Source organism: Myotis myotis, unplaced genomic scaffold (genome assembly GCF_014108235.1).
Source record: "Myotis myotis isolate mMyoMyo1 unplaced genomic scaffold, mMyoMyo1.p scaffold_m19_p_10, whole genome shotgun sequence".
Classification (NCBI taxonomy): Eukaryota; Metazoa; Chordata; class Mammalia; order Chiroptera; family Vespertilionidae; genus Myotis; species Myotis myotis.
The window spans coordinates 4,943,744-4,970,411 of record NW_023416314.1 but is presented as its reverse complement, the minus strand read 5'-3'; the positions used below and the strand labels follow the sequence as shown (position 1 = coordinate 4,970,411).

Genomic DNA, 26,668 nt, shown 5'->3' with positions numbered 1-26,668 from the left:
CTGTGGCTGGGGTTTCTCTCAGACTCGCCTTCAGAATGTAAAGGGCCGTGTGCACGGGTGTGCGTGTGAGGCATGGGAGGGGAGGGCCAGTGCCCTTCAGTAGGAGGGCACTCCCCCACCTGCATGGCCTTGCGGCCCAAGCCATGCCTGTCGGATGCCCCACCTCCTTTCCCTGGGAAAGGTTCAGATTTGGGGGGAATGGGAAAGGCTGCCTCAGACTCCTCCCTCCACCCGCTCCCTAAGAGCAGGTTCCTCTTCAGGTGGTAAAAGTCACTGCTGGCCCCCTGACACCACTTCAAAGCCTCTCCTCGGGTCTGGGTCTCCGTGGCCGCCTCTCCTTGCTCGTGTGCTCAGCGCATCTACGCTTGTCCCCGTACCGCTACCACCCCCAGCTCACCCTCCCGGGCTGGCAGGGATGAGGCCTGTGAGCCAGTGTGGCCACCCCTGAGGTCCACAGGGAAGCCCTGGGCCTGAGGACCATGGCCCCAACCTCAGGATTCCTCAGTCAGCCTGTCCCCCGCCTATGTACACCCCACCCACTGTCTAGTTCTGGGGGCGGCAGCGGCAGAGCATGGCGAGCCCCTGAGGGCTGAGGGGGTTTTAAAGGATCACAGAGCCTCCCCTCTTTATGGTACAGATGAGATTGGGGTCTAAAGAGAGAAAATTCCTTTATTGAGTCCTTCCTCTGCCCATTGGAGCACCCTTCCATCCGGCAAATACTCACCAAACACCTGTCGGATCCACCAGATACAGGGTTTAGAAAAGAATGCGGTCCCTGCTCTCAGGTGCCTTTCATGCCGAAGGAGGAGACCATAACCGCTGGCCTCCAAGCGCTCTCCCTCCCAAGGCTTGCGGTTCAGATCCGAGGCGCCTGGGCGTCCCCCAGTCCCCCAGCCTCCTGCCCCCGCAGCCTCCTGCCGGAGGACCCACGCAGGACAGCCCCGCCCGCTTCAGTGCTGTCCCCCTGCAGGCGGAAACGCTGAGCCCAGTGAATTGGGAGTCCAGGCTCCACGCCTGTGGGCAGCAGAGGGGTAGGAGAGGTACAAGTGACTTTTGACAGACTAAGGATTCCTTTTTTTTTTTTAATTTGGTAAAATATACATATCATATAATTTACAATTTTACCTTATTTAAGATTATAGTTAGTCATATTAAGTACAATCCCATCACTGTCACCACCATCCACAGAACATTTTTCATCTTCCCGAACTTTGTACCCATTAAACAAGAACCCCCAATCCCCAGCCCCCGACCAGGTTGTGTCGTGGAGAGCAGGGCTTGTGGCAGCTGTGGCGTGGGCCCTGGGGAAGTCTGTAAATCTGTGAGCCCCTCCTCGGAGTAATGTCTCCGAATATATCAAGTAGAAGACATGTGATTGTCAATGGAGCGCTGGACTACGGGTACCAACATATCTTTTCATGTGTAATGAGTATGTGTGGTCCTGTTAACCGCTCCTCGGATGTCGATGGTTTGCATAGATATTTTGGGGCAATTGCAACATTTCCAGTGCAGTATGAAACTATCGATGACCAAGTCGCAGGTACAGTCTGTGTGACTGGTTTGCTGCTTTCATTCCCCGCGGAAGAAACTGCTAAATCGCAGCTAGAGGTTGGTGGGAATAAAGAGGTGATTATTTCTCCTTCGAGTTCACCGCCGTTCTGTACCCTAACCCTGGGCAGGTGGGAGGTGTGTGGATTCTGGGTTAGCAAGTCCTTCAGGGCAGAGCTTGCCCACCCTTTCTGCTGGGAGGACAGTGTGCGGGGCCAGGAGTGCCCTGGGGAGTAGGACGCGGTGACACAAACCCTCCCTGTGCACAGGCTGTGGAGGGAGGGGAGGCAGGAGCATTGCAGGACCCCCCCCCCCCACAGGGGGAAGGTGCCCCTGTTCTCCCCCAGCCGCCAGCCTGCTGTCTGAGGGGGGCAGGGCCAGTGCCCCTGGAAGGGTGCCTCCTGGCAGCTTCCCACTCCCCTCCCACCCCCTTGTCCAAAGGCTCCATGCAGAAGGAAGCCATATGGTCCTTTGTGGAACACACTCTCCCGGGTACAGTATCTTCCCGGGGAGATGCAGGGCCTGGCTCCCCAGTCAGCTGGCCTCCCCTCCCCGCTGCCTCCTCCCCCGCAGCCAGCCCCAGAGAGCGGAAGGTTGTGGGGGCCAAGCTCACCAAGTCGGGGAGCCCTGCCGAGTCAGGGTGAGCGAGGAGTCTTTTAGTAACACCCACCCACACGCTCACAGAAAACTGTTGAAGGCGAATGTCTCAAAGTCAGACCCCTTTTTAGTATGAATTTGCTGTGTCTCATTCTGAGCACTAATTCCAATTTAATTGCAAGTGGCCTGAAGCCTCTTCAATAGGAGTAACAAATGGTTTGATTTTGTAAACTTCATCAGACTGCATTTTAAATGCGACACAGTAGCCCAACTCGAATGCCAATGAAGCACTGGAGTAGCTCTCTGTTTACTAATTATCCGTTTTTACTCCAAGCCACGCTGGCTGGCTTGTCTGATTAAATCGGATTTGTGGGATAGAGAACAGCTAGCAGAGTTTTCTCTATAGTAAACGAGATTGAAACTATGGGCCGCCTGGCTGCACACTGTAAATTATATTTCCTTTTAAAGGGGACGTGTCTCTTTTATTTCTCCGTCGTCCCTCCTGCATATTAAACTTTACGGCACAGAAATGCACCCGCTGCTTCCAGGCCCAGCCTCTCCCTCTCCGCCTGGTAGCCCGCTCGCTTCTGTTGCGTTCCACCTTCCCCTCTGAAGAACTGGAAAGGGAATTGGTAGCTACGTCCCATAGGCACCCCCCCCCCAACCCGCTCCTTTTCCTTTTCAATCCTTTGCTCCCCTCTGTCTGGGGGGGTGGGGTGGTGAGAGTTCATGATTCCATTGTTCTAAAAGCTACCTGCGATGATTTGGGTTCTTAGAACCCATATTAAGTTGGCTCACAGAAAGTGCTAGCCATAAAATGTACTGGGATGTAACCGGACTGGGTGCTGTTACATCTTTCTTTCAGAAAGACGTGAGGATTGGTGCTATTGGGCAGGGTTGGACTTGAATTGGTGGTGACAGGGTAGACAGTGAAAATACAGTTGATTTCTGAAAAATGAAATTTGTTCCTTTGGTCCACCCTACAATGAAAACCTTTCCTCTGAGCAGAGTGACATTAAAATCGCCTGGCTTCTACCTGTGGCCCAATAGGGAAGGCCGTGAAATAGCTACTGGCAGGGTGCACCTGGGTGGATGTTGCTGGACTGTGGCCCCCACAGTTGAAGCCCAGAATGGGGCGGCCAGTATATCTGTCCTCCTCCCCACTCCCTGGCCAGTTTTGAGGTCTGGGCCTAGAGCTCTCTCTCCACTCTCACTCCCCCCCCCCCCCCGCCCCCCATACACAGGTGTGGTCAGGTTGCGCTTAAACGGGGTGGCTTCTAAGACTTGAACTCTGCAAGCTTGACCTGCCCTGCCCTCACTCTTGGTATCAACCTTTGTGCAGGAGCTTTTCATATTTTAATTTGCTCCGAATCTCCTGCAAAATTAGCGGAGTGCGCACTTCTCCCCGATTGGCCATTGTGTGCGGTACAGTACGCGAAGGTCTGGCGGTGCTTCTGATAGCCTGGTTACCGTGGGAATGAATGGCCACCACACTCTCAGGCTCACCGCCCTGCTTTTAATTGTTGACAGTAAAAAGCGTTTAAATGCTGCTTAATTTGTAATCATCTTCTGGGGGGGAAGGAGAGGAACCATTAAAATGTCAGTAAAATGAATACGCCCTTCTCTGTTTTTTTGGTTTGGTTTGTTATATTTACAGGGGGCAGGTTTTCTTTTCATTGCCCAATGTTTGTCAGATCTTTAAATGGCTCTGAAACAATCAGTATTTCATTTTATTTTGAATTTCCATCTCCCCAATCCCATCCCTTCCCCACCCTATTCTGTCTCGGGGGTCTTTGTCCTGCCTCTGTCTGTCCTCATCTGTCCCTTCTCTTCTATGTGTCCCCCTCTGCCTTCACCTCACAGTCTCAGGAACACACTGGGGGTTACAAGAAACCTTAAATAAGACCCTAGCCTCATTTTTCCCCCCAAAAGACTCCTCTTCTGGGCCCCAGTTCCTCCCCAGGGGCCTCGGGCTGACTGTGGGTGCCTGGAACCGGCGACAGCGAGTGTGTAGAAAATGCCCTGTGCACAGTACAAGAGAGGAGAGCGACCTGCTGGTACTTATTGTGCAAATGAGGAAATTGAAGCTCACCTTCAGGGGGGCCCTCTGTGTCCTCCCACCACTCAGAATGTAAGTGCCTACTATGCGCCAGGCACTACGTTAAAGACCTGACACTGGATTCAGAGGGGCTGGTTCTCGGCTCACCCTCTATGCCCAGTCATTGGGTGTCTTGTCTGTCACCCCAGTGTTGGGGCCATGAGAGAGAAAGCCCCTGCTCCCCATCCCCACCCCAGCAGTCAGGCCCTGCCCCAGCACAGAGAGGTGAGCAAGTACCCTCAGACCCCGAGACTCAAGGATTGTCCTGGGTGTATGGCCAGTTCTTCGAGGTACTAGCAGGTAACAGTTGGTTCCTTGGGAGAGGGCATGGCAGGTTCTGTCAAGCCTTGCTTTCTCCATCTCCCCGAAACCCCTGTCTCACAGCGCTGCCAAGAAGGGCCGGAGTGAGACCCCACTGGCCCCTAGCAGATGCTCAGTGAAGTTTGACCTTTCTTGCCTTGCCTATGACTGTTCCTCTGGGAGCCTGATGATGCTCCCACTGAAGCCACTCTTTAAAGGAAGGCCGTGGAGGCAGACTTCTCAGTGGGAGAGAGGACCTTTCCGTTTTCAACGCCCCCTTCAGTAGGCCCAGAACCACTGGCTGTGGGAGTGTGTCTGGGGGAGGCCCTTTAAGAATCATTTCTTTCACCTTTATTTTTCCAGTGCTGAAACGCGGGTTCAGAGAGGTTTAGTAACCTGCCCAAGAATGCACAGCAAGCTAGTCACTGAGCCAGGACTTGAAGGCAGGTCTGCAGCTGAAGCCTCCAGTGCTTTCCACGCTTCTCACCCCTTCAGCTGGAGCCTGTAGTGAAGGTCACGGGCAAGGACGGGGAAGAGGACAGCAGTGGGATGACTTCCTCGCTGGTCCTTTCACCTGCCAGACGGACTGCCCTCCTCACACTCGGGGTTCTTTGCCCAGAAGCCTGGGGACCAGCTGAGTCAGAGACCGAGGGACCCCAGTTCCTTACAGTGCGGCTGTAGGCCTCCACCCTCCGCAGGCGGAGCTGGGCACACGCCAGGGAGGGGCACTGAGGAAGGGACCCACTGGAGCTCTGTTTGCTCCTCCCCCCTCCCCGAAATGAGGGAAGCAAAGCAATTGGCTTGGGAACCCAGCAAGTAGACAGGTCTTCTCTCCTCTGAACCTGATTGCTGCAGAGCAAGCAGCGTAGAGACTCTGAGGAAGGCAGTTCTCTTTTCCATCTTGGGAGGAGAAGTGGGCCCCCCAATATAGCGGGATGCCCACCCCCCAGCCATCTTCTTCCGGACTGGCCTCGGCTCAAAGGCACCGACCCCTCCGCACAGGGAGTTACCTGAGAGCAGCAGCGGATGCAGATCCCCCAGGACGGGCCAGGTTAGGTGACTGCGGGCGCCCTCTCCTCCCGGACCTGCTGAAGTGGGTCCTGTTCTTCAATCGTGGGCCAATTAGTTTCACAAATGGGGGCCCCGTGGTGCCAGGGCACATTTGTTCCGGGCCTGCGCGCTGGCTGGGCCCCATTGTCCTGCCTCCCAACCCCAGTGGGCCCATTGTCCTCATCCCCAGCGGGTGCTGTGTGCCGCTGATTTATCCAGGCGGGCGTCCTGCGGGCTCCTGGCCGCACCGCCACAGCTGGCGGAGGTGCTTAAGGCCTGGGACCTCGTGACCTTTGCCCCCGTCCTGCTGTCATTTTGAAAGTTACAGACCATAGGCCCGCATACTTCTCCGGATTTACTTCCCACCCCGGCCCCTCCAGCATGCACACGCATGCGCGCACGCCCTTGCCTTCCTTGCTCTCTTGGTAGAAGTTTGGATTCATTCTGGAATGTGTCTGGAAGGGGCCGTGGGGGGGAGGTACCACGAGAGGCTAGTCTCTCCTCATGTGGAGGAGCTGCTGCTTCCCTGGGGGGCTTCCCACCCTCGATTCCTTAGTCCCGCCCGCCCCTCCACCCCACACAGAGCGGCAGGACCCGAGGATCTAGTCCCATCATTGAGGCCTGCCGGGGAGCCAGGCCAGGGCGTGGCACCTCCCAATTGAATTTGCCCTTGGCCCCTTTGCGGCCAGGACTGCCTGCCCCCTGAAAAAGGTGTCCTGGCTGGAAGTAGGTGGAACCGGGGAGATGGTCTTGTAACCGGGCAGGAAAGCCTAGACGGGGCTCCATCTTAACCGTGAACTCGCTCCTGCGAACCAAACTCCACTTTCCCCTCCTTCTCACCCCCTTTCCTTTACTTCCCACCCCGTTTCTTGTCCTCCTCCCCCAGTTTCTTCCCCTCCTGGCTGGCTTGTGGGAGTGATTGACAAAATTAGCAAATCCATTCATGTTATTTTATTGTGCAGGTCTCAATAAATCCCGCGTGTCCGGGTGCACCGTAATGAGCTGGCGAGCTGACAGATTTGTTTACTGTAGCTGGAGGTGCCGAGTAATGAAAGTGCTGGTGCCTGCAGCTCGCTGCTAAACAAATGCAGTCTCTGGGAGCCAGTCGCTAGCTGCTGCCTGAGGATGAGCCCACATTCCCTAGAGACTGAGGGGTGTGTGTGTGTGTGTGTGTGCGCGCGCGCGCGCACGCAGGCACACGCCTGCGTGCATGCCTACATGTGTGAGCTTTGAGACGTAATCACACACCCATCCATGGCTTAGTATTAAAACAAATTTGAATCAGCTGCTCCAACTCTTCCCCTTTCTGGCTGTTCATTAAGAGTTCTCTGCCTAGGAAACCATCACATTCCCACCTCCTCTCCCTTGAGGAAATAGAAGGTTATGTGCATGTATAGGGTGCCTTCCAAGATTCTAAGCAGATAAGAATGAAGGGAAAAGGGGGTGGGAAGGTTGGGTAAAGAGACTGGCATCGACAAGGCTGAAATTGTCAAGAAGGGTAAATGCTCAGGTTTTACCCCTTGGCGTGGTTTGGAAAGATGTAACTGAGCACGTGATTCAAGGTGCCCAGCAGCCCTGGCCAGTGTGGCTCCGTTGGTTGGTGTCATCCTGTACACAGAAAGGTCTCGGGTGCGACTCCCAGTCAGGGGGCACACCCATATTGCAGGTGTGAGTCCTGGTCACTGTATGCAGGAGACAGGCACCCATGCACAGGCTTACAGCTAAGCTGGTTCGAGGCAAGCTCTCGAGGTGTTTGCTCGGCCTCTCTACCCCTCCCGGGAGGGAGGCAGCGGGCAGTAACGGAACAGCAGGACTTGGCTTGAACTCTACCAGCCGTCGCTCCAGGGGTCAGTGGGCTGACACCTTCTTGGGCTGGGCAGTCTGGGCCCGCACTGTGCACGTAGCTAGCTTTCTCAGGACGTGCAGGAGCGTGTCCCAAATGGTCCTGCAACTTACACCCAAGAGGAAAACCAGAGGGGGGCGCTCTTGGCCCCTTCTCGGGTAGTCCCTGCGTAATGGCACAGGGGGAGCCGAAAGCAGCAGGCGCCTCTGCCCGTGTCATGGGCTGGGTGTTTGGTTCCTTTTTGTCTCCTCCCAGCCCCCCCCCCCCCCCCCGACACACACACACCGCTTGTCCTCGCCATCCTCTTGAGATGCAGACAGAGCCTCCTGCCTTCAGTGTGAGTCAGCCCCAGGCTGCTTGTCCGTGTCTCTCTCTCCCACTCAGTGGACGATGCCTGCGTCTTGACCTCATCTTTAACAGCTGTCCCCCGGGGTGGGGGGGGGGGGAGCCAGGAGGTGGCAGTGTGAATCTTCTCACACCCCTACATTTGATACTTTCTTCCTCTGGGAGAAGAAGCCCTTGGGCTGGCGGGGAAGCAGCTCTTCCTTTGGTGGGGGAGCTCGGGGGGTCGGACATGGAAGCCCGTCGTGGTCCACGTGCATGGACACGCACACGCTCCAGCACATGCACACACACACACACACACCGCTGTCACTGCCGGCTTACCAAAAAAAGCCGGAGTATATTTAGATTCCTCTGCTCCTTTGATTAAGAAACTGCTTCTCGCTGGAGATAATAAGAGCCTTGCTGCAAGGTGTCGCACCTGAGCCTCTCCCCAGCTGTGTGCCTCTGCTCCTGCCCCTTCCTTCCTGTGAGAGAGCTAACTGGTATGGAAATCGTACAGGTGTATAAACACGAGGGTTTTTGTGTCTCGTAATTTCAGGCCCAGTCATCACCTGGGTGAAATAAGCACCCTGGTCTCTGTCACCCCTCCTGCCTCCTGTTCCACCCGGCCTTGGCTTTCTCCCATTTTTTTTGCTAAAATTAAACTCGTTTTAAATGGCGAGTCTGTGAGCCGTACATGCCGTGCAGCCAACGCTGGCTGTGCCTGCTGCCCGTGGAGGGGGCGGGGGTGCGGTGGCCGCCCTCTCCAGAGTGGGAACTGAAGCAGATGGGGCGGGCGTTTGCATGACTCCGCCCACTTCACCTAGAAGCCCCTGATTCAGCCTGCCACCCCCTTCCCTCTTCCTCGTCCGACTTCCCTCCTCGCAGACACCCTCTCAGTCCTGCTCAGGACATGCTATGGTTTGACCTGGTAAATGGTTTCCTGGGGCCGAGGCTAACTTACGTATCTGACTTACACTGAAGTTTACAGATTGATAGGAAACAACTCACTTCTAGGATCTGCGGACCCAGAGACGTCTGTCCGTTGCCTCATCACAGCACTGAGCAGTTGGTGCTGGAAAGGGCTGGCTAGTTTCGAACGCTGTTTCCTCGACCAGGGAAGGAGGCCGGGCAGCAGCTGCCCGGAGCCAGGGAGGGCCGCCCGGGGCCGGAGCCAGGGGCTTCCCGCTGCCTCACTGTGTGATGTGTAAGACCCGTCCTTCTGCGGCCTGAACAGTAGAGTCCGACGTGGAGCCAGAACTGGGCGTCCGACCCAGCACACCACGCGGACGTGAGGGGCCCCAGCGGTCAGCGCCTGTGGGTCGCTTTGCCTTACTCATTTCAAGGAGGGTCTGGCTGGAAGCTCTCGGCGGTGGGTCTGCACTTGGCCCAGCCCTCGCGGCTGCCTCTGTGCCCTGCCCCTCTGCCCTGTGTGATCGCCCCACAGCTCCTCACTCTTTACCGTCCTGGCATGCCTTGAGTGCCCGCTCCCTGCCAGGCCCTGTGCTCTGTAAAGATAAAGAGAAGAGTTCATGCTTTAGAGGGCTCACAATCCAACAGGCAGAGCCTACTGTCAGAAACAAATGCGGCGCGGGGATTTTACGTGCTGTCAGCCAGGGCTCCGAGAAAGGTGGTCTTGGCACTGAGTGCTAAATGATGCCACTCAGCCAAGACGCCTTCTGCAGGGTCAGCTTCCTGGAAGAATTAGCCCAGAGTCGATAAAACAACTCGGGCTTGTGTGCGGTGCAGGCTGCGCGAGCCGTGGCCAGGTGGTCCGCGGCCGGAGGACGCCGGGCTGAGGGGGCGGCGGCTGGCATCCAGCCCGCTTCGCTCGCTGAGCTGTGCGCCCAGGCCAGCGAGGATCCGTGCCTGCCCAGAGCAAGAGGCACAACTTTCTAATTCAGACAGAGGCGTCGTCTGGGCTGGCACCGGCCTGCCACCGCTTTATAGCTATAAAGCTCTTTCACACGCGAATCTCATTGGATGCTCTCAGCAGCCACGGGCAGCAGGGCAAGGGGTGGGCATGCTCTGGCCCAGAGGAGCGCAGTGGCGTGCTGAGGGCACAGGGCGAGGATGTGACAGAGCCAGGATGTCCGCGCCCCCCTGTCCCCCGCGTGGACTGGAGCCGTGTTCTGACGCTGCCCCGCGCACATCTCCCGGCAGCTAATGAATTGCTAATATAATTTTCTAGATAATTTTATTTTCATAGCCCCACATTTTAATGTGTTTCCAAAAGCCAGCATTTATTTGCTTAATCTCCCAGTGTAATAGAATCTGCCCTGACTCATCATACATGCGGACAATCAGCTAGGCAGAAACTATAGCAAATTGGTTAATAACTCGGATCTGGTCTCGATTTTTAACTTGCTGCACCAACAGCTTTCCTGGTGTCTCCTCCACATCTCCCCTGCCCTTTCCTTTTTTATTTTAAAATATTTTTTCATTCTTTCAGCTGTTGGTGTCCAGACACAAGGCTGGGGAGAGTGCATGCGGGGCCTGAGAGCCCCCTGGTCTGTGTCTCTGGGCCTAGAGCAGTGTCTTGGTGGCCAGAGAGAGCCCCACACCTTGCTGGATGTCCCAGGAAGGGGGTGGGGAGGCCCTGGGAGGGACTCCGCTGCGTTTTCTTCCTGGGTGGCGGCTGTATAATGTTACACCTGTGACCACGGTGCAGAGCTGGCCGTCTGGGCTTCAGGTGCACTGTGCCCCGGGTCCTGCCATGCCACCTCCTAGGCGTCATTCTTCCACGCCTGTCCTTGCAGCCCCTGCCCTGGTCTGGTTCCCACCCTCCTCTAGTGGGGCACAAAAGCCGTCAGCTCTCTCCCTGTCCCAGCCACTTGCCTCGGCTGTTGGTCCCCAGGCCGCCCCCAGGGTAGTTGCCCTCACATACCAGAAGGATCATGCCAGCACCCCCAGCCTTCGCGGCACTGCGTTGCCTGTAGGATAAAGTCTACCCTGTCCCCCCCACCCCCCACCCCCAGTATGGCCCTCTGCCATCGGGCCCCCAGGAGCCTTCCCTGCTCTTCTCTCTCCTCGGGGTCTGTCCTCTGTCCCCGCCTGCTCTGAAATTTGCTTGTGCTGTCTCCTTAGCCCGAGTCCAGTGCCCCACCTCCTGGTCCTCGCTTCTCAATACTGTTCACTTTTCAGAGCCATTGAGAAAGTCTCTCAGGTCACCTCAGAGCCCCTGGAGGCCGCCCTGCCTTGTCCTCGGGGTGCTTGTTGACTGGCGTCCCCCAATAGCCTGGGAGCCGTTCTCTGGTTGACCTCAGCATCTCCCTGGTCCAGCAGAGAGCCATGCCCGTGACTCGGCCCCAGCCACCCCTCCCGCCCAGGTCCTGAGCATTGCTGGGCGAGCCCTGGGCGCATGGAGCTCCTGCACTCGCGGGCTGGCGCTGGCTGCTGCTGGTGTTGCTTTGTCTTCCCGGAGAAGCCCAGGCAGGCAGGTGGCAGCCTCAGAGGTAGCCCTGTGGTTTCTGACACCAGACAGACCTCGGCATTTTTAAACCTCAGCTCTGCCTCTTTCTCCCTGTGTGGCCTTAGGCAAGTTTTTTCATCTCTGTTTTCCCATTTGTGAAAAGGGGATGCGAATGCCTGCCGTGGAGAGCAGCGAGTGTTAAATGAGGCAACACAGATAGAGCGCCTTGCACAGTGCCAGATCAGTTCCTTCCCTCCGCTCGTTGAGGCAGGAGCAAGTCCCTGCCGGCTTGTGCTCAGCCTGGCCTGGTCCTGGGTGCAGGCAGTGCGAATTGAGCATGGCTGCAGGTGCCTCGTCTCCGAGTGTCTACACAGGTGGCTGTGAGGGGTGGAGGACTACAGGGAGTGAGAGGTCTTGCCTTCCCACTAATCCATCCCAAACCAGCCATGAATGGGACGGAGGCAGGAGAACAGACCTCCTACTTGCCGACCCCATTGGTGGACCAGAGAGGCAGCCAGGCTTGTTATGCGACCCTTCTCCACCCCACTTCCCACCAGGAGCCCCGATTCCGCACTGAGCAGGCCACAGCCCTGGCAGCCAAAGCTCTGCCCCTTCCGCCCCTGGGGCTGGGTGGGCAGATGCCAGGCCTGCCCACCTTTCCTGCTCTGTCCCTCACACAGGGCTGAGCACCAGTGATACTACCCAGATGCCATTAGAGCAGTGGTTCTCAACCTTCTGGCCCTTTAAAACAGTTCCTCATGTTGTGACCCAACCATAAAATTATTTTCGTTGCTACTTCATAACTGTAATGTTGTTACTGCTATGAATCGTCATGTAAATATCTGATATGCAGGATGGTCTTAGGCGACCCCTGTGGAAGGGTCGTTCGACCCGCCAAAGGGGTCGTGACCCACAGGTTGAGAACTGCTGCATTAGAGGGAGGTGAGCAGGTGGGCCTGCTGGGGGAGCTTGTGTGCTTATGGAAACAGAATCCAAAGTGGTGGGCAGGGAGCCACCAGTTAGGACCAGACGGGGGTCGTAGCTTCCTCAGGCTGCTGCACCCGGAGAGGCGTGGCTCAGAGCAGCACTGGGCAGGGGCTCAAACACACAGGAAGTGGCGGCCAGTCTCGGAGGGCACCGTGGGTGCCTGCCTACCTGCGCCCCGGGTCGGCCCAGGAATGACTGGACTGCGTTAATGAAAATCTCATGTTCCTCATTAGCTTAAATCCTTTGAAAATTGCCCTTTCGTTTTGGGATGAAACCTAAGGCTCTTAATAGTGTTTTCAAGACCCCACACGGCCTGGCCCTGCCTGCTGCTCTGGCTCCCCTCCCCTCTCCCTGCCTCCCAGCTGCCCCGCTCGTCTGCCTGGTCCTCCGGCCTGCGTGCTTCTCTCCAGCCTGGAGTGTTCACGCTGCTGTTGTGTCCTCCAGGAATGGTCTCCGCCACTCCCCCGTGTGCTGGGTGGCATCTGTGATGAGAGCAGGGGCTTTGTATCGTTTCCCATGGTGACAGCCCCAGTGCCCAAAAGAGGGTCCCGCCTGTAGAAGGCACTGAAATAGTCTTTGCTGAGTGAACGGACCCTTAAGATGGGTGCTTTAATAACTGGGGCATCGGGTCTGATAGAAGCGGCATCGGAAGGGGAAGGGGAAGGGGACCCCCTCCCGGCGCCGGGTGCACCGGCTCGGCTGCTCAGGATCTGCATGGAACTCGGGACGAGCGCTTCGCTCTCGCTGTGCCTTGCTTTTCTCATCTGAAGGGTGAGGATGGGGCGCCTACGGTTTGGTGATGCGATTTTAAATTAGTTACAACTGAGCGATGGCCGGCAGATGTTATCTCCGTTACCGTTATCCTCACAGAGGCCACCTGACACCCCACCTCCTGCCCCAGACTCCGCAAAGGCCCTCTGACAGATGTGGTTCAGTACCGTGCCTTCGACAGCACTCCATACAACTGCCAGCTCCCATTTGCTACTGCGACGTGTTTTATCAGTGCTGCTCTTTCTCCACTAGACTTTGGGTGTCACGGTACCGGGAGGGAGTTGATTTTGTCCCACTGGATCACATCCTGGGTGCTCCATCAACGTTGCTTGTCCTGGGCCGCCTCTGGGTTCGCCCCTGAGCGCGGGGGCTGAGGGCACCGGTCCTGACGCGGGCCCTTGCGCTAGCCTGGATGGGCAGAGAATGGCCTTGCGTTCCAGCTTCCTGAGGCTCTCCCGGCTCTGTCTCCCGCAGGCACAGACATGGCCGTCTTCTGTCTGCTGTGCGGGAAGCGTTTCCAGGCGCAGAGCGCCCTCCAGCAGCACATGGAGGTCCACGCGGGCGTGCGCAGCTACGTCTGCAGTGAGTGCAACCGCACCTTCCCCAGCCACACCGCCCTCAAGCGCCACCTGCGCTCGCACACAGGTAGGCAGCCAGGTGATGGGTGGGCCAGGGTCTCCGGGAACCAGTGTCTGGTTTTACCGCCAGACACATGAAGTGGAGGTGCTGGGCAGAATTAGCCCCCAGCTCTTTGCTCAAGGATTGGGCTGGGGGTGGTTTCCACGGTGCAGGTAAATGCTGATGGTTCTCCCCACCCACCTTGGGGAACTTGAGTTCTCCGTCTCTCTTTGCTCAACAGAGGGGGGGGGTCATTAGAGACGCAGTCTTGGGCCCCCCCTCTCAGAAACTTTGATTCGTTGTGTACGGCTGAGATGCAAGACTTCAACGTTGTTAATAAATATTCCCAAGGGATTCTGAGGCAGGTGGACCCAAAACACACTTTGAGAAAAACCTACCTGCTTGGTCTCTGGTTCTCTCTGCCACACACCCCTTCGCTCTCCCTGGCCCCGCCCCATGGACACATGTTCCCCAAGTCAGCCTTGGGCTCCGAGGGGAATGTTGCAGAGTGGTCCCAATTGCTCCACAATAACAGAAGCCATTTCTATCCTGGGGGCTTAACCTTGTTTAGGGGAGTAAACGATGAGCCATGACAGGTCTCTGCCTAGCCAGTTCCAGACGCCGGGGAGGGGAGGGGCTGTCCGTCAGCGAGGCTAGACCAGGTGCCACCACAGTGTAGGTTTGGGGGTGGCATGCTTGGTCCCTGAGGGCCAAGAGCGTCTGCTTCCTTGCAACCGGATCCCATCGTAAGGGGATGGGTGACTTAAATTCTTTCCTTTCTCTAAGACAAAATCGGGTCCCTGCTGACCGTACTGGATAAAGGACTGCCCACGCCTCTGCTGTGTGTGTGCTCTGCTGGGTTTGGGATGACAGGGCGGGGCCAGGGCGACAGGCAGGCAGGCTCTATATCAGGACAGGGCACAATAACTGTGTACAGACAGGTGGTTGGGCACTTTCTCTCCTCACTCCCGTGTCTTGTCACAGCCCCGGGACTACGTGTGCAGGCCAGGCCTTCCATGGCGACAGGCTCAGCAGAGCAGGGGAGGGGCTTTCTTTATCGTGGACTGAGTAGCCTGTCCTGCCAGCCGTGGGCTTGCTCACCGAAGAGCCTGCCTGGGCCCTCGATTCTGGATGCCACTCTGTTCAGGGGAGCATGTGGCCCGAGCATCACCACATTTGCTGGCACAGGACAGGGAGGTCCCAGAGAGTGGGGCCAGGCGAGAAGGGCTCAGGCGGAAGGAATGCCGGCGGGACTGTCTCTGTCGTGCCTTGTAAGCATCCCTTGCAGGTCCGTGCACCTTCCCGTCAACACCACCCCCCTGCAGTCCCACGGTGGCCAGTCACCTTCAGCCACTAGCTTCCTGTGCCTGAATCATCCAGCCCCACTGAGTCTCCCCAGGTTACGCCCAGCTCTGCTCAGGCCCCTTCAGAGAGCTCAGTTCTCAGCTGTCGCAAGCTCCTGTGTCGTTGGGGGCTCAGACCTGTGGGGAGGAGGCATCGTTTGGGAGAAGCACTTGCTTAATCTCGGAAACATGGCACATGAGCACCGCCTGTGCACACGCACAGACTCAGAGATGGCCACCAGCGAGCCCTGTACACACAGCCACACGCAGGCGGAGCGGAGCACACCCCACACAATGCCTCATTAATATTCCGTTGTTCTTGGCCCATTTGCTGCTGGGGCCTGGTGTTTAGCATCCGCAGCTGTGTTTGGTAAGTTAGTCCAGCCGTGCTCTTGGCATTGATGGATCCCTGATTCACGCGGCTCGTCATATATATAATAAGCTCTCAGCTGCGCTGCGTGGAGGGGCTGAGGAGCCGTGGGGTGGGGCTGGGATGGGGAGGATCACGCCGGGCCTGCCAGTGCCGGGGGAAACCGCAGGTGAGGGCAGGCCGCTGGGGTCACAGGTGCACAGGGCAGGCCGGAGGGGGCCCTAATTAGTCTCATTTGTCCTGTACTTAATGTCAAGCTCATTAAAGAGGCTACAGAGTTAATCAACACACCACAAATTGGATTTGGAGTTGTGCAGCCAGTTTTGTGTACATTATGGCAACACCGTCACAATTAACTCTCAGGGTAAGGATTTTGGACCAGGCCCTTGCCATGTTCCCAAAGGTAGGGGTGTGTGTGTGTGTGTGTGTGTGTGTGTGTCTTCTAAGTTTTTCTTATTCTGTTCCCTGGCTGACTCTGGAGATTTCCTATTTAAACTTACTTAACATGTGATCCCCTTCATAATTAAATTCATAAAAATCTGATCAAACAAGACTCTCTGTCTCCCCCTGTGTTTTTAAACACGTAGGGCCCCCCCTGCAGAGGACAGCGCAGATGCTGGCTTCCCAGCCGGGTGGCTGTGGTGTACGCTTTAATTACCGGCTCTGGCTGAAGTCTCCCGTGGCCCTGGCTTTATTTATTTATTTATTTATATCTTGATGAGGATTCTGAATCCTTGATTGAAGCCGTAATCATTGCTGATTCAGTAAGGAGGGGCAGTTGGGTGTGAGACGGGCGGTATGTGAAGCGTCTGCACAGGAAGTGGCACGCGGGCACAGGCACTGACTGACCTCACCCAGCTGAGGAGGACCAGGGTCTGGGTGGGCGTGCCCTCCCCTTGGGCCAGATGGGGCGGGCGGCTGGCGACAGGCAGGTGCTGAGAACCGCCCAGGTCTGCATGCGAGGGCCTCACTGGACCTGCTCGCTCGGGCGTGCCCCATAGGCCGGCTGTGCTCCCTGAGCTTTTCCAATCCGGCTCCTCCGTGGAGTTGCTCCCCCTCCCTCTCCCATCTCCCTCTGTGCCCTGGGGGCTTCTTGCAAATCTTTCACCCATGAGAGAGCCCGCCAGTGGGCAGACCGCAGCATCCACTCCCCATAGAGCCTTAAAAAACCCTTCAGAGCCATCAGAACCGATGAGAATTTATGTGGGTACAGGGTCCTGCATTCAAGAGGGGGGAGCTTGGGGTAGCGGCCTGAGGAGGGGAGAGAGAGAAGAGAGTAAAATATAATTTTAAAGAGGAAGTGAAGGCACAGGCATGCGAGTCTATAACGAGAGGGACAATTTATGCCCAGGCACGCACGCAGTTTGACATGGGGATAATGAAAAAACGTAAGTCACTGCGGATGACTTAAACCTTCAGCAGCTGAAGAAAATGTATGAAATGCAGAGGACATTACACGGTTGGCAGCCCCGCACATCTGCAGGGGGACAAGTGAAATACAGTGGGCCATCCTTTACCATAAACTGTGGTTGTTGGAGATGCAGCCCAGAGAAATTGTAATTACAGTGACAAGACGAATCAGCGATATTTAAATATTCATGAACAAAGTCTGGGGTGATCAATCTATCTTTATTGTCTGTGCCTTCGCTCCTGTAATAAATAAGTAGCTGAAGTCTTCACCTTGCAGCCCCAAAGCGCCCCCACTTTGGGTACAAAACGAAAAATCGTTAACCCCCACAACCCCACCCAACCTCTCACCTTCCGGGGGACACTGGGATGCACAGAAAGGAGGCTGACGGGCGTGGATTCCAGGCGAGGAGAAGCAGTCCTCCCCGAGGTTCGTGCGCCCAGCATTTCCCAGGGCCCCTCTGGGTCGTCCTCAGAGATGCACTGAGGCCACAGGGTGAATGGAGCTCCCCTTTGGCTTGACGCGCTTCCATTTAGAAGCCTGGTGGGCGTGACGGTGGAGTCAGTGCAGCCTGTCACTTAGCCATCGGAGACGGTCCCACGTCCAACTGGAACAGACCAGAATCTGACTGCTGACTCCGCTACTTACTAGCTCTTGGACCTTGGGGACCATGGTTAAGCATCTCTAAGCATCTCGGTTTTCTCCTCTGTAAAATGAGAATAATAGTAATACCTTTCTCGTAATGTTCTTGCAGGGATTACGTGATACGAGCCATGTGAAGTTTTTCATGTCGTAGTGAGCACTCAAAAATGTGGGCCATTTTCATCAGAAAGTGTCATAAAAATTATGCCTCTGCTGCTAAAAGAACAAAATGCGGGACTTTTTTCCTCTTTGGGGACAGAGAAGAAACTGAAACCTCGTTTTGCCTGGGGGAGCTCAGTGGGGGCTAAAGAGAAGCTTCCAAGCAGGTGATTTTTGAGCTGGGCTTTGCAGGATGACTAGGAGTTCGCCAGGGAGAGAAGAGAAAATCAAGCGGGGAAAACAGTCGTGTGAAACTGTAGAGGAGGGAAGGGGCAGAAGGCATTTTGGAATAATGTTCTCATTGTTCCCAAATTGGAGGGCTTTCTTAAGGGCAGGTCCTCAGGCTGGAGTGGCCTTTGCCCCTGACCGAGAGGAAAGGAAGGGAAGGTAGCGTGAGAAGCTGAACAACCAGGTCTCAGAGCCCCACGCCTGCTCTCTGGGGACTGCTGTTTATCTCAAGCAAATGGGCTCTCTTTCCCTGGGACTGGCCCTTGGCCCGTGAGTGACCATTGGGCCACAGTAAGGCACAGACACGTGGGAACAGGGCTCCCTGTTTATGTCCTGGGGGCCGGCAGAGGTGGGGGTCTGACCTTAAATGGCGTTTGCAGGTGGTGAAGGCAGGCACTCATCCTCCTGCTGTCCCCTGAAGTGGAGGCCGGGATAGGCAAAGCCCTGAACCAGCCCCTTGTCCCCACAGGCGACCACCCGTACGAGTGTGAGTTCTGTGGCAGCTGCTTCCGGGATGAGAGCACACTCAAAAGCCACAAGCGCATCCACACGGGCGAGAAGCCCTATGAGTGCAACGGCTGCGGCAAGAAGTTCAGCCTCAAGCACCAGCTGGAGACGCACTACAGGGTGCACACAGGTACCGAGGGCCAGAGCGGCACTGAGCGGCTCTGGAACCTGGGCGGGGTGGCGGGCAGGTGGCTCCCAGAGGCGTCAGGGCTGAAGGAAAGAGTCGGGCAGGTTCTGCTAAGGGTTGTGTGCTGACCTGCGTGCCACTGCCCCTTGCAAGACTGAGGCAGGCATTGCTACGCAACCGCAGCCCTTCCCGGGAGCCCAGACCGGCCCTCCAGGCAGCCCCAACCAGTGGGTCCCAGATCACGCAGGATGGCGTCCGTCTCTTAATCCCGGATTAGGTTCCCCAGGTAGCTGAGAGTGAAGGTTGGGGTAGTTTTTTACTTGGCAGAGTAGGAATTAGAGGGCATTGGGTCAGCTTACGGTGCGGGTTGAGAAGTCACCAGTTAGAGTTAGGTTCTGAGCTTGGAGGAGCAGATATATTTAAAACACCCACGTGTAGAATGTCTTGCCATTTCAAAGGGACTTCACGTTCCTTTTCACATAATAGAAACATGAGCTGCACTTTTCCCTGGGGTCCCCGGCAGACCAGCAGACGCGTCCCTGTGCCCAGGACTGCCAGCTGGGGGCGGTGGGTGCTGGGGCACATCCCTTCCCAACTGCAAGTCCAGTGGCCTCACCTTGGTGGCTTAGCATTGGCCATGGTGGGAGTAGTCACAGCGTGGCCATGGCAAATGCTACAGACCCAGGCTTGCACGGAACCGGTTGTTGCAGATTCTGTCACCAGCCCACCACTGGTTGGGGGAAGGTAGCCACTCAGAAGGGCTTCCTCTGAGAATAAGACGCAGTGGAAGGTCGTCTCGCCACCTGGGAGCCTCCTGTGACGAGGGGAGGTAGCTGCCCTTTTCAGAGGAGGGGAGAGGTGACCTCTGTGGGTGGAGAGGGTGGGCAGAGGGGACAGGAAGCAGAGGACTCGTGTTGTCATCGCTCTGCTTCTTGCATTGGCCACAGGAGAGGATGGGGTGCTCGTTGCTGGCCACCAGAGTGACCCAGAGATTCCCCAGAGGCCTGGGCCTCCTTAGCCCTTGTCGGGGATGTGGCCTGGCAGGTGGATCATTAAACGCATTGGCAGTGACTATTGTAAATAGCAGGTCGATAGTTAGATCACTTTGGCTGTTCATTACTTCATTATTTGCTGGGCCCTCTGCATGGAGGAGTATCGATAGTGAGATGGCTGGCCAGTTAATTACTGTATCGAAACGAGGTTCCCTCACTCCTCGGCTCAGCTCCAGGGGACTCCCAACAGGAGGCCGGGCACCAGCTAGCGTGGGGCCAGGCCGCCAGCTGTTCTGTCCCCCATTCCAGCCCCAGAGGGAAGGCGGGGGCCGGCACAGGTTCTAAGAACCCGTGATGATACGCAAGCCCAGATGCAGATGTTTGAAGGGTGAGGTCCCTCATCTCGCGGCACCCCTACTCCCCACCATCTGTAGCCCCGCCCCCCGGAAGGAACTGCTGAAGGGCCATCCCCAAGGAGATTCCGGGCCTCCCTGCCCCAGTTCCAGACCCCCAGGCCCCTCCTTTGGGAGAATGAAGAAGAGGAAGGCCAGGGACTAGGGCTGTGCTGCATACCGCCACCGCGGGCTGCATGCGGCTGTTAAATCAGTGACAGGAAATACCTTGAAGACTAGTGCCCAGTCACACTGGCATATTTCAGCCGCTCAGCTGCCGGGTGTGACTAGGGCTACCATCCCAGGTGCATCCACAGTGCTGGGAAGTGTGACCAGGGTGGGCGAGGGCCCGCGCGCCCCAGGGGAGGCCCTCACAGCACTCCCTCCTCCCGCAGGCGAGAAGCCCTTCGAGTGCAAGCTGTGCCACCAGCGCTCCCGGGACTACTCGGCCATGATCAAGCACCTGCGGACGCACAACGGCGCCTCCCCCTACCAGTGCACCATCTGCACCGAGTACTGCCCCAGCCTGTCCTCCATGCAGAAGCACATGAAGGGCCACAAGCCCGAGGAGATCCCGCCCGACTGGAGGATAGAGAAGACGTACCTGTACCTGTGCTACGTGTGAAGCCGGCCGGCCGGGGCCAGAGGAGCGGGAGCGAGAGGAGGAGTTAGAGCAGGATGAAGTCGAGGAAGGATTGTGCAAAAAATACATGTCTATACATAAGGGAAAAAAGGAAGAAAAAGGAAACCTGATAGCTCTCTGGCCTTGAGTCTCTCTGGGGCTCCAGGTGACCAGGATGCCCCGCCCGGCCCCTTCCCGGGCCTCCGTCCCTCCTCCCCTGGCTGGATTTCTGGGGTGGGGGTGGAAGGGATTTTGTTCTGCTCAGACCCTCTTTTATGTCCAGAAATGGAGTCTGAGAAGAAGGCGAGGGGTGTTCTGGTCAGAGCCAGTCTCTGCCTGCCATCCTCAGCCTCCTCAGAAGATAGAGGCTCCGGGGGCCAGGGGGGTGGCCTGCAGATGGTGGGGCTGGACTGGGTCGCTGGCTGACACTCAGAGTGGCAGCTGGTGTGCTGGGGGCAGATGGGAGTGGGGAAGGGCGCCTCTTCCCCTCCCATCACTCATTTCACCTGTTGCTTCCCTCCGCTCTGCCGATCTGCATGTCCCTCCTGGTCTCCAGGAGCCTCAAGGCTCTTGCCCCTCCCCCAGCTCCTGGTCCTCGCCTTCCCCTGCCTCCTATCCTCCAGTTCAGGGAGTGCCCAGCCCCCCCCCCCCCCAGCTCCTTAGAGGGGAATCTGTGTCCGACCCCAGAGCCCCACTCCCACCCTTAGCCTCTGAGAACACAAAGCCAACGGAAGACCCACCCTCAGAAAGCCCTGTCCTGAGTGAGACTTGCTTCCCAGTTGGAAAAACAGCTAAATACATATAAATACATGGGTCCCACCAACACCGGACAAGGCTCCCTGCCACCCCGGGTCCCGTCCCTGGGAGAAGGAATCTGTGGACGTCCTTCTCCAGCAGTGCCCTCCCCCGGAGAAGGGGGCACCTGCCAGCAGTCGGGGTACTGGCCAAGGGGGTGCTGTTGAATCATTCTGGGGGCCTTTTAAACACCCCAGACCCGGTGAGCGCAGTGGGAAACCCAGGTCCAGAGAAGGCACAGAATTCCTGGCTCGTGCCCCCCCCACACACACCCGCCCCCTCCGCCCCCCAGGCCACAGGAAGGGGGAGTTGTTGAAAGCGCTTCGGCCTTGTGTTACTTCTGTTGTGTGTCCGGGTTCCCCTGTAGCACGTTGTGCTTGAATTACCTCAGTTTTTCGTGACCTCGTGAGCTTTTGTACCCCTGCATCTCTCTCTTTGGTTGGGGGTTGGAAGAATGGGGAGGGAGTTCTTTTGTGTTTCTTGTGTAAATTAATAGTTGGTTTAGTACCTGTTAGCTGGCCAAGACCCCCATCCCTGAGCGACCAGCTTCCCAGCGGGAAGGAGCTGCACAGAAGGATCGAGTCCTCGGGCCCTGAATGTGGGGGCTGGGTCCCCGGAAGGTGGGTGGAGGGGGAGGCGTACTGGGGGCCTTTGGAGTCACTCCGTTGGCTCTGCCCAGAGCATGAACTCATCATGCCCAGCATCGGTTCAGCCTAAAACGCTCTGGACACGACCCCCCCTTTCTTACAGTTTGCTGGGTCTGGGGGCTTGTGCTATTCAGATCCTTGCGTCTGTGCGACCCCACCTCTGTGCGCGACCCCCACCTCTGCGCACATGATCATTGCCAAAACCGGTCTGCTTCCTGGCTGCGAGGGATGCGCCAGTCGGGGTTCTGTTGCCCGGGGTGGGGTGTTGTTTTCTGAAAGCTACCTCTTAGGTTCGTCCGGTTCCTTTGTCCCCTCCTGCCGGCCTGCGGCGCTGCTGCCCGCTCTCCCCAGCCTCCGCCCCAGCTTAGGAAAGCACATTGCCATGTTTGTGTTCACGGTGGGATGGGCCCTCGGTTTCGACTCATGCTTTATTTGTGGAAGTTATTTTCTTTCCTTTCTCTCTTGGAGAAAGTTGTGGCTGCGTTTTTATCTTAGGTTTGAAAAAGTGGTTTAGGGAAGCGGTTTTGGGGAGAAGCATCGTGAGGAGAAGAGGGCCGTGGGAGGGATGGGTGCTGCTGGGACCACCCCCCGTCTCTTGGCCCCACCCCTCCAGTCTCGCCCACCCAATTTGAAGGCCTTAAAAACTGTGTTGGGGGTATAGCATTGGGGGGACCGTGTCGCTGGACTATGGATTGGGGTGGTAAGTAGGGAGGATGCTACTTTGCAATTATAATAATGAGTTAGTGCTTGGGAAAGGAAAAAGCTAAACTTGAAATCCGTGACTAGAGCAGTTTTATTTATAATGTGAAGAGGGAAGTCTTTGGCTAGGAGCAGTCTGCAGGAATTCGTTGTGCACTATGGCTCCCCCCCCCACCCCCACCCCCCCTCTGGGAGAAAGGGCCACTGGCGGGCCCCGGGGTCTGTAAGTCCCAGGAGACAGTGTGTTAACAGCAAGATGTCATTGAGCTTTGGTGGGGAAGAGAAAGAAATCAAACTATTCCATGGACCTGGCTGACACCCACACTGGTCCCACTGCCCAGCAGCCAGGGTCTCCTCCCCTTTGCCTGAAAGCTGAGAGGGTGGAGCTAATCGTAGAAATTGTAATATTTTTGTAATGTTTGTTAGTTCCTTCGTCAGTTCTGCAGGACCTTGCCCTTCCTTTTGTAATGTGCATAGGAAAAAGAAAAAGACAAAAAAAAACCTACCACCACCACCAAAATGTCCGTTTGTGTGTGTGTGCGCGTGTGTGTGCGCGTGTGCGTGTGCGTGTGCACGTGCTGCTTGTGTGAGGTCAGGCAGCGTGGCGTCTGCTGGGCAGCACTGGATGGTACTAAAGCTCGGGCCCCAGGGAGCCCCAGTAGGGAGGCAGGAAGAGGGGTCCAGACTGCGGTTTCTGAAGGGCGCTGGGTGGGAGACCTGTGTCTTGCTTTCTTCCTTTTTGGCTTCCTGCTCACGAAGGTGAGAATTCTGATCTTGCCAGGGCCGTCGTGGCCAGGCCTAAGGGCAAGGTGAGGGCCAGGGATTAGCTAGAGGTGTTGCTGTGTCTGGATAGAGGGGGCTTGGAGACTAGGCGGGGGGAGGCTGCTCCCCCCCCAGGTGAGGTCTGAGTGGCGTTACTCCCCTTTCTCTCCGACATCTGGCCCTTGGCCACCTGCTGCCTTTGGCTGTGGACGGCGGACAGCCCTGCTCGCTCTGCCTTGTCCAGCGTCTCACGCTCTCCAGTCTGCAGGGTCCAGGTTGGTCACAGTCCCTCCCCTGGGTTCCCGCCGACAAGCATGTCCCCGCTGCTTCCAGTGACACTGCCCCTGACTCGTGCCCCTTCCCTGCCACTCCTTCACTCACTCAAAGCATTAAAATCCTATGTGTGTAGGATAGACAGATATATATAGAGAGATATATAGCAAGAGAGATATAAATAGTAAATATCGTTGCTGCTCTGGAGGAGGCCACGGATGTGAGGAAGGTGGGTCTGGGGTGCAAGGTGGGTAGGGGGGCTGGGGTGCAGGGTGGGTAGGGGGGCTGGGGGACCCAGTGATTCAGTACAATCCAGGGATGCAATGTGGGCTAGTTTAATATTTGTGCCTGAACAGTTCTCCATGTTTAGAAAAAGGAAAAAAAAGGAAAAAAACCTGCTGCAATTTTCCGCAAGGTGTGTGGTGCCCTTGGGGGTGCTGCTGGCTGGGGGTGGAGGCCCCGGAGGGAGAGGGCCTTCAGGCCCCCTCTGTCCGGGGAGTGAGCGGCAGGGGCGGGTCTGTGGCTGGGTCCCTGCCAGCCCAGCAGGAGTGAGAGCGCAGGATGTCGGACAGAAGCAGGAAAAGATGAAGCCGTCTGTTCATTTTCCTAGGCCTGTGGCACGTTCTCCCCTCCCGCCTCGCTTCCTCCTCTGGGGGGCTTCCTGGCGGCACCTGCCTGGGTATTTCAGCAGGAAGTAAACGGCCAGATGAACCCTTCGTGGAAACTGATGGGTGCGGGGCGGGCGGGGGGATGGGGAGAGGGAGGCAGAGCCGGCCAGGAGGGGCCAGGAGACAGGCTGGGGAGAGGGGCGCAGGCCCCACCAGCCTGTTGGCCAGCCGCCCTGCTCCCCGCGTCCCGGGTGCCCGCTCTGCAGACGGCGTACCCGCCCCCTGGCGTGTGTGCTGGAACTCGTTCACACGGTGTCACGCATGACCCCTGTCAGGTGGCGGTGCCGTGGCAGGCGCCGTGACCGCCGACCCATCTATATAAAGATGAATATATAGAGATATATATATGTATGTAAGTTAAGCACTGGGGCCCCGGCCCTGCTGGACCAAGCAAAGCCCAGCCTCCGGCTCGGGCGTGTTCTGTTGCGTTTCGTTTGTTTTCGTGGCTTGTCTTTTGTCAAGTGCCAGTCCGATCGCTCTGTGTTACAGATAGTGTTTTAATTCATGGCTGTTCTAGTTCATGTCTACCTCAGCACCTCCTCTTAGCCTAATTTTAGGAGGTTGCCCAATTTTGTTTCTTCAATTATACTGGTTACTTTTTTGTACAAATCTCTCTCTCCCTCTCCTTCTCTCTCCCTTCCGATGCTCCGTCCCTTGTCCCTCCCCTTCCATCTCTGTTGGTTTGTTCCACTGGCCCCCACCCCATCCCCTGCCCCTGCCCCTGCCCCAGCCTGGGGACCCCAGGTGTGCTTGCCAGCCCCACCTGCCCCTGCCCCGAAGCCGTCCCCTCCAAGCTGTGCGGTCCTGGGTGAGCTCTGCGCTGCGCCTCTGCCTTCGTTTCGTGTAGATGGATGCGTTTCTCTGTAATTCCAGTGTTCTGATGACATTTAAAAGAAAAAACAATGAATTTCCTGCTGCAGGTCTTCTCTCCATGTGTCACTAAGTGAAGTTGTGCCTTCTATAGCAAAGAGAATATTTTTTACATCCTACTAACAGTAGATTTTTTTGTAGTGAACATTTTTTTGTATTTTTATTTATAAGTCTCATAAGAAAAATAGCAATGTTCAGCTGTATACCTTGAATCTGCAGTTAGAAGAGAATAAAGTTAACTCAGTTGTCTCCGGCTCCAAGTGTCGCTGTTTGTAAGAACTGGTTTGTCTTTTCTGCCTTTTCTTGGGAGGGGGGCAGGGGGGCGTAGAGGAACTGAGATTTCCGTCTGTGGAGGGAGAAAGCTGCAGGCCCCGCATTCAGCCTCATCTGTGCGTCACTTCTATGTCCTATTTACTGGCACAGATCCACTCCACGACGGATTTCTCTAATACTGGTAAGGAAAACGGTGTGCACGACGCTGCTGTCGCTTGACGCCGTGGCACAACGTGTGAGGCAGGCGCGGGGTCATCGTCCCTTCAGCCGGACCGTCATGGCCGCCCGCCCGGTGGCTGCGGGAGGCCGGGAGCCTGGCCTGGTGGCTGTGGCCGTTATGGCCGCCCGCCCGGTGGCTGCGGGAGGCCGGGAGCCTGGCCTGGTGGCTGTGGCCGTTATGGCCGCCCGCCCGGTGGCTGCGGGAGGCGGGAGCAGCGCTGGGCAGCGCCAGGGCGCCTGCCCTCGGGGAGCTGGCCGTCTGGTGGCCGTGAGGCTCCCTGGGCTTGTGTCCGCACAGCTTGCTCCAGATCACAATGGCTGATGAGTGAGTCACGGAGTCAGAACTTGCATCTGAACCTCCTGATACCAAATTGGGGTTGTCTCTCCAGGACTCCAGAGGCAGGGCTGCCGTCTGGTCTTTATAATAGAGACATTTTTACTTCTCAGCTTCAGCAAGCGCCAGGAATTTCTCAGCAAGAAGCTGCCACCCCATGTAAGGCCCCTGGGTCTGTGGCAGCCAAGCCCATGGCGAAGGGAGATGGACCAGGGGAAGGCACGGGGAGGGGGGTTAGGGGGGAGGTGTGCGAGCCCAGCGTCACCGCAGCAGGATGAGTGCAGCCTTCCCTCCAGCAGAACTCGGGGGCACCCGCCCACCTCCGCTCCCTGTCACTGGGCCAAGGCGTCCTCTCCAGGCCTGCCTTCCCCTCCCGGGGGCTGGGAGCTTTGCCCTGTTGTCGAGCTAGGAAACCACTTCTGCCCAGTCCTAGGCCTGCTGGCTCCGTGCCTCTGCCCAGAGCCTCCTGCCTGCCCTGCTCCGACCACAATAACCCATCTCCTCACTAAAACCCAGGACACAGCGCTGATGGCTGCAAGTCTGGGGGTGGGGTGTGGAGGCGGGAACCGGTGCTCAGGGCCCACCTGACCTGCGTTACTGCGGGTCACGAGGAGCCATCGCTCTGCACCCTCCGGCACCACAGCCTGTGCGGGAGGCCGGTGCTTTGCCTCACCTGCCTGCTCGGGCGTGGACTGAAGAGTGGCCTTGCATCCCCTTTGTCCCCGAGGGGCTGAGGGAACCGAATTGAGACCGGCCTGGCGCGACATTCGCCACCCTGGCTGGATGCTGG

General features: G+C 57.0%; 1 protein-coding gene across 3 annotated transcripts in view; it reads left to right on the top strand.

Moving 5' to 3' along the window:
* The window catches only part of ZBTB16 (zinc finger and BTB domain containing 16), a 184,151-nt gene extending 160,383 nt beyond the window's left edge, over positions 1-23,768 (top strand). For 2 of the 3 annotated variants that reach the window (XM_036324286.1, XM_036324287.1), the window contains exons 5-7: positions 13,405-13,575; positions 18,168-18,335; positions 20,112-23,768. In XM_036324286.1, coding sequence (XP_036180179.1) covers positions 13,405-13,575; positions 18,168-18,335; positions 20,112-20,341 — 569 coding nt within the window. In that variant the 3' untranslated portion in view covers positions 20,342-23,768. The remainder of the gene's footprint in view (positions 1-13,404; positions 13,576-18,167; positions 18,336-20,111) is intronic. The other variant, XM_036324288.1, reaches the window with a different exon arrangement.
* The last annotated feature ends 2,900 nt before the right edge of the window (positions 23,769-26,668 follow it).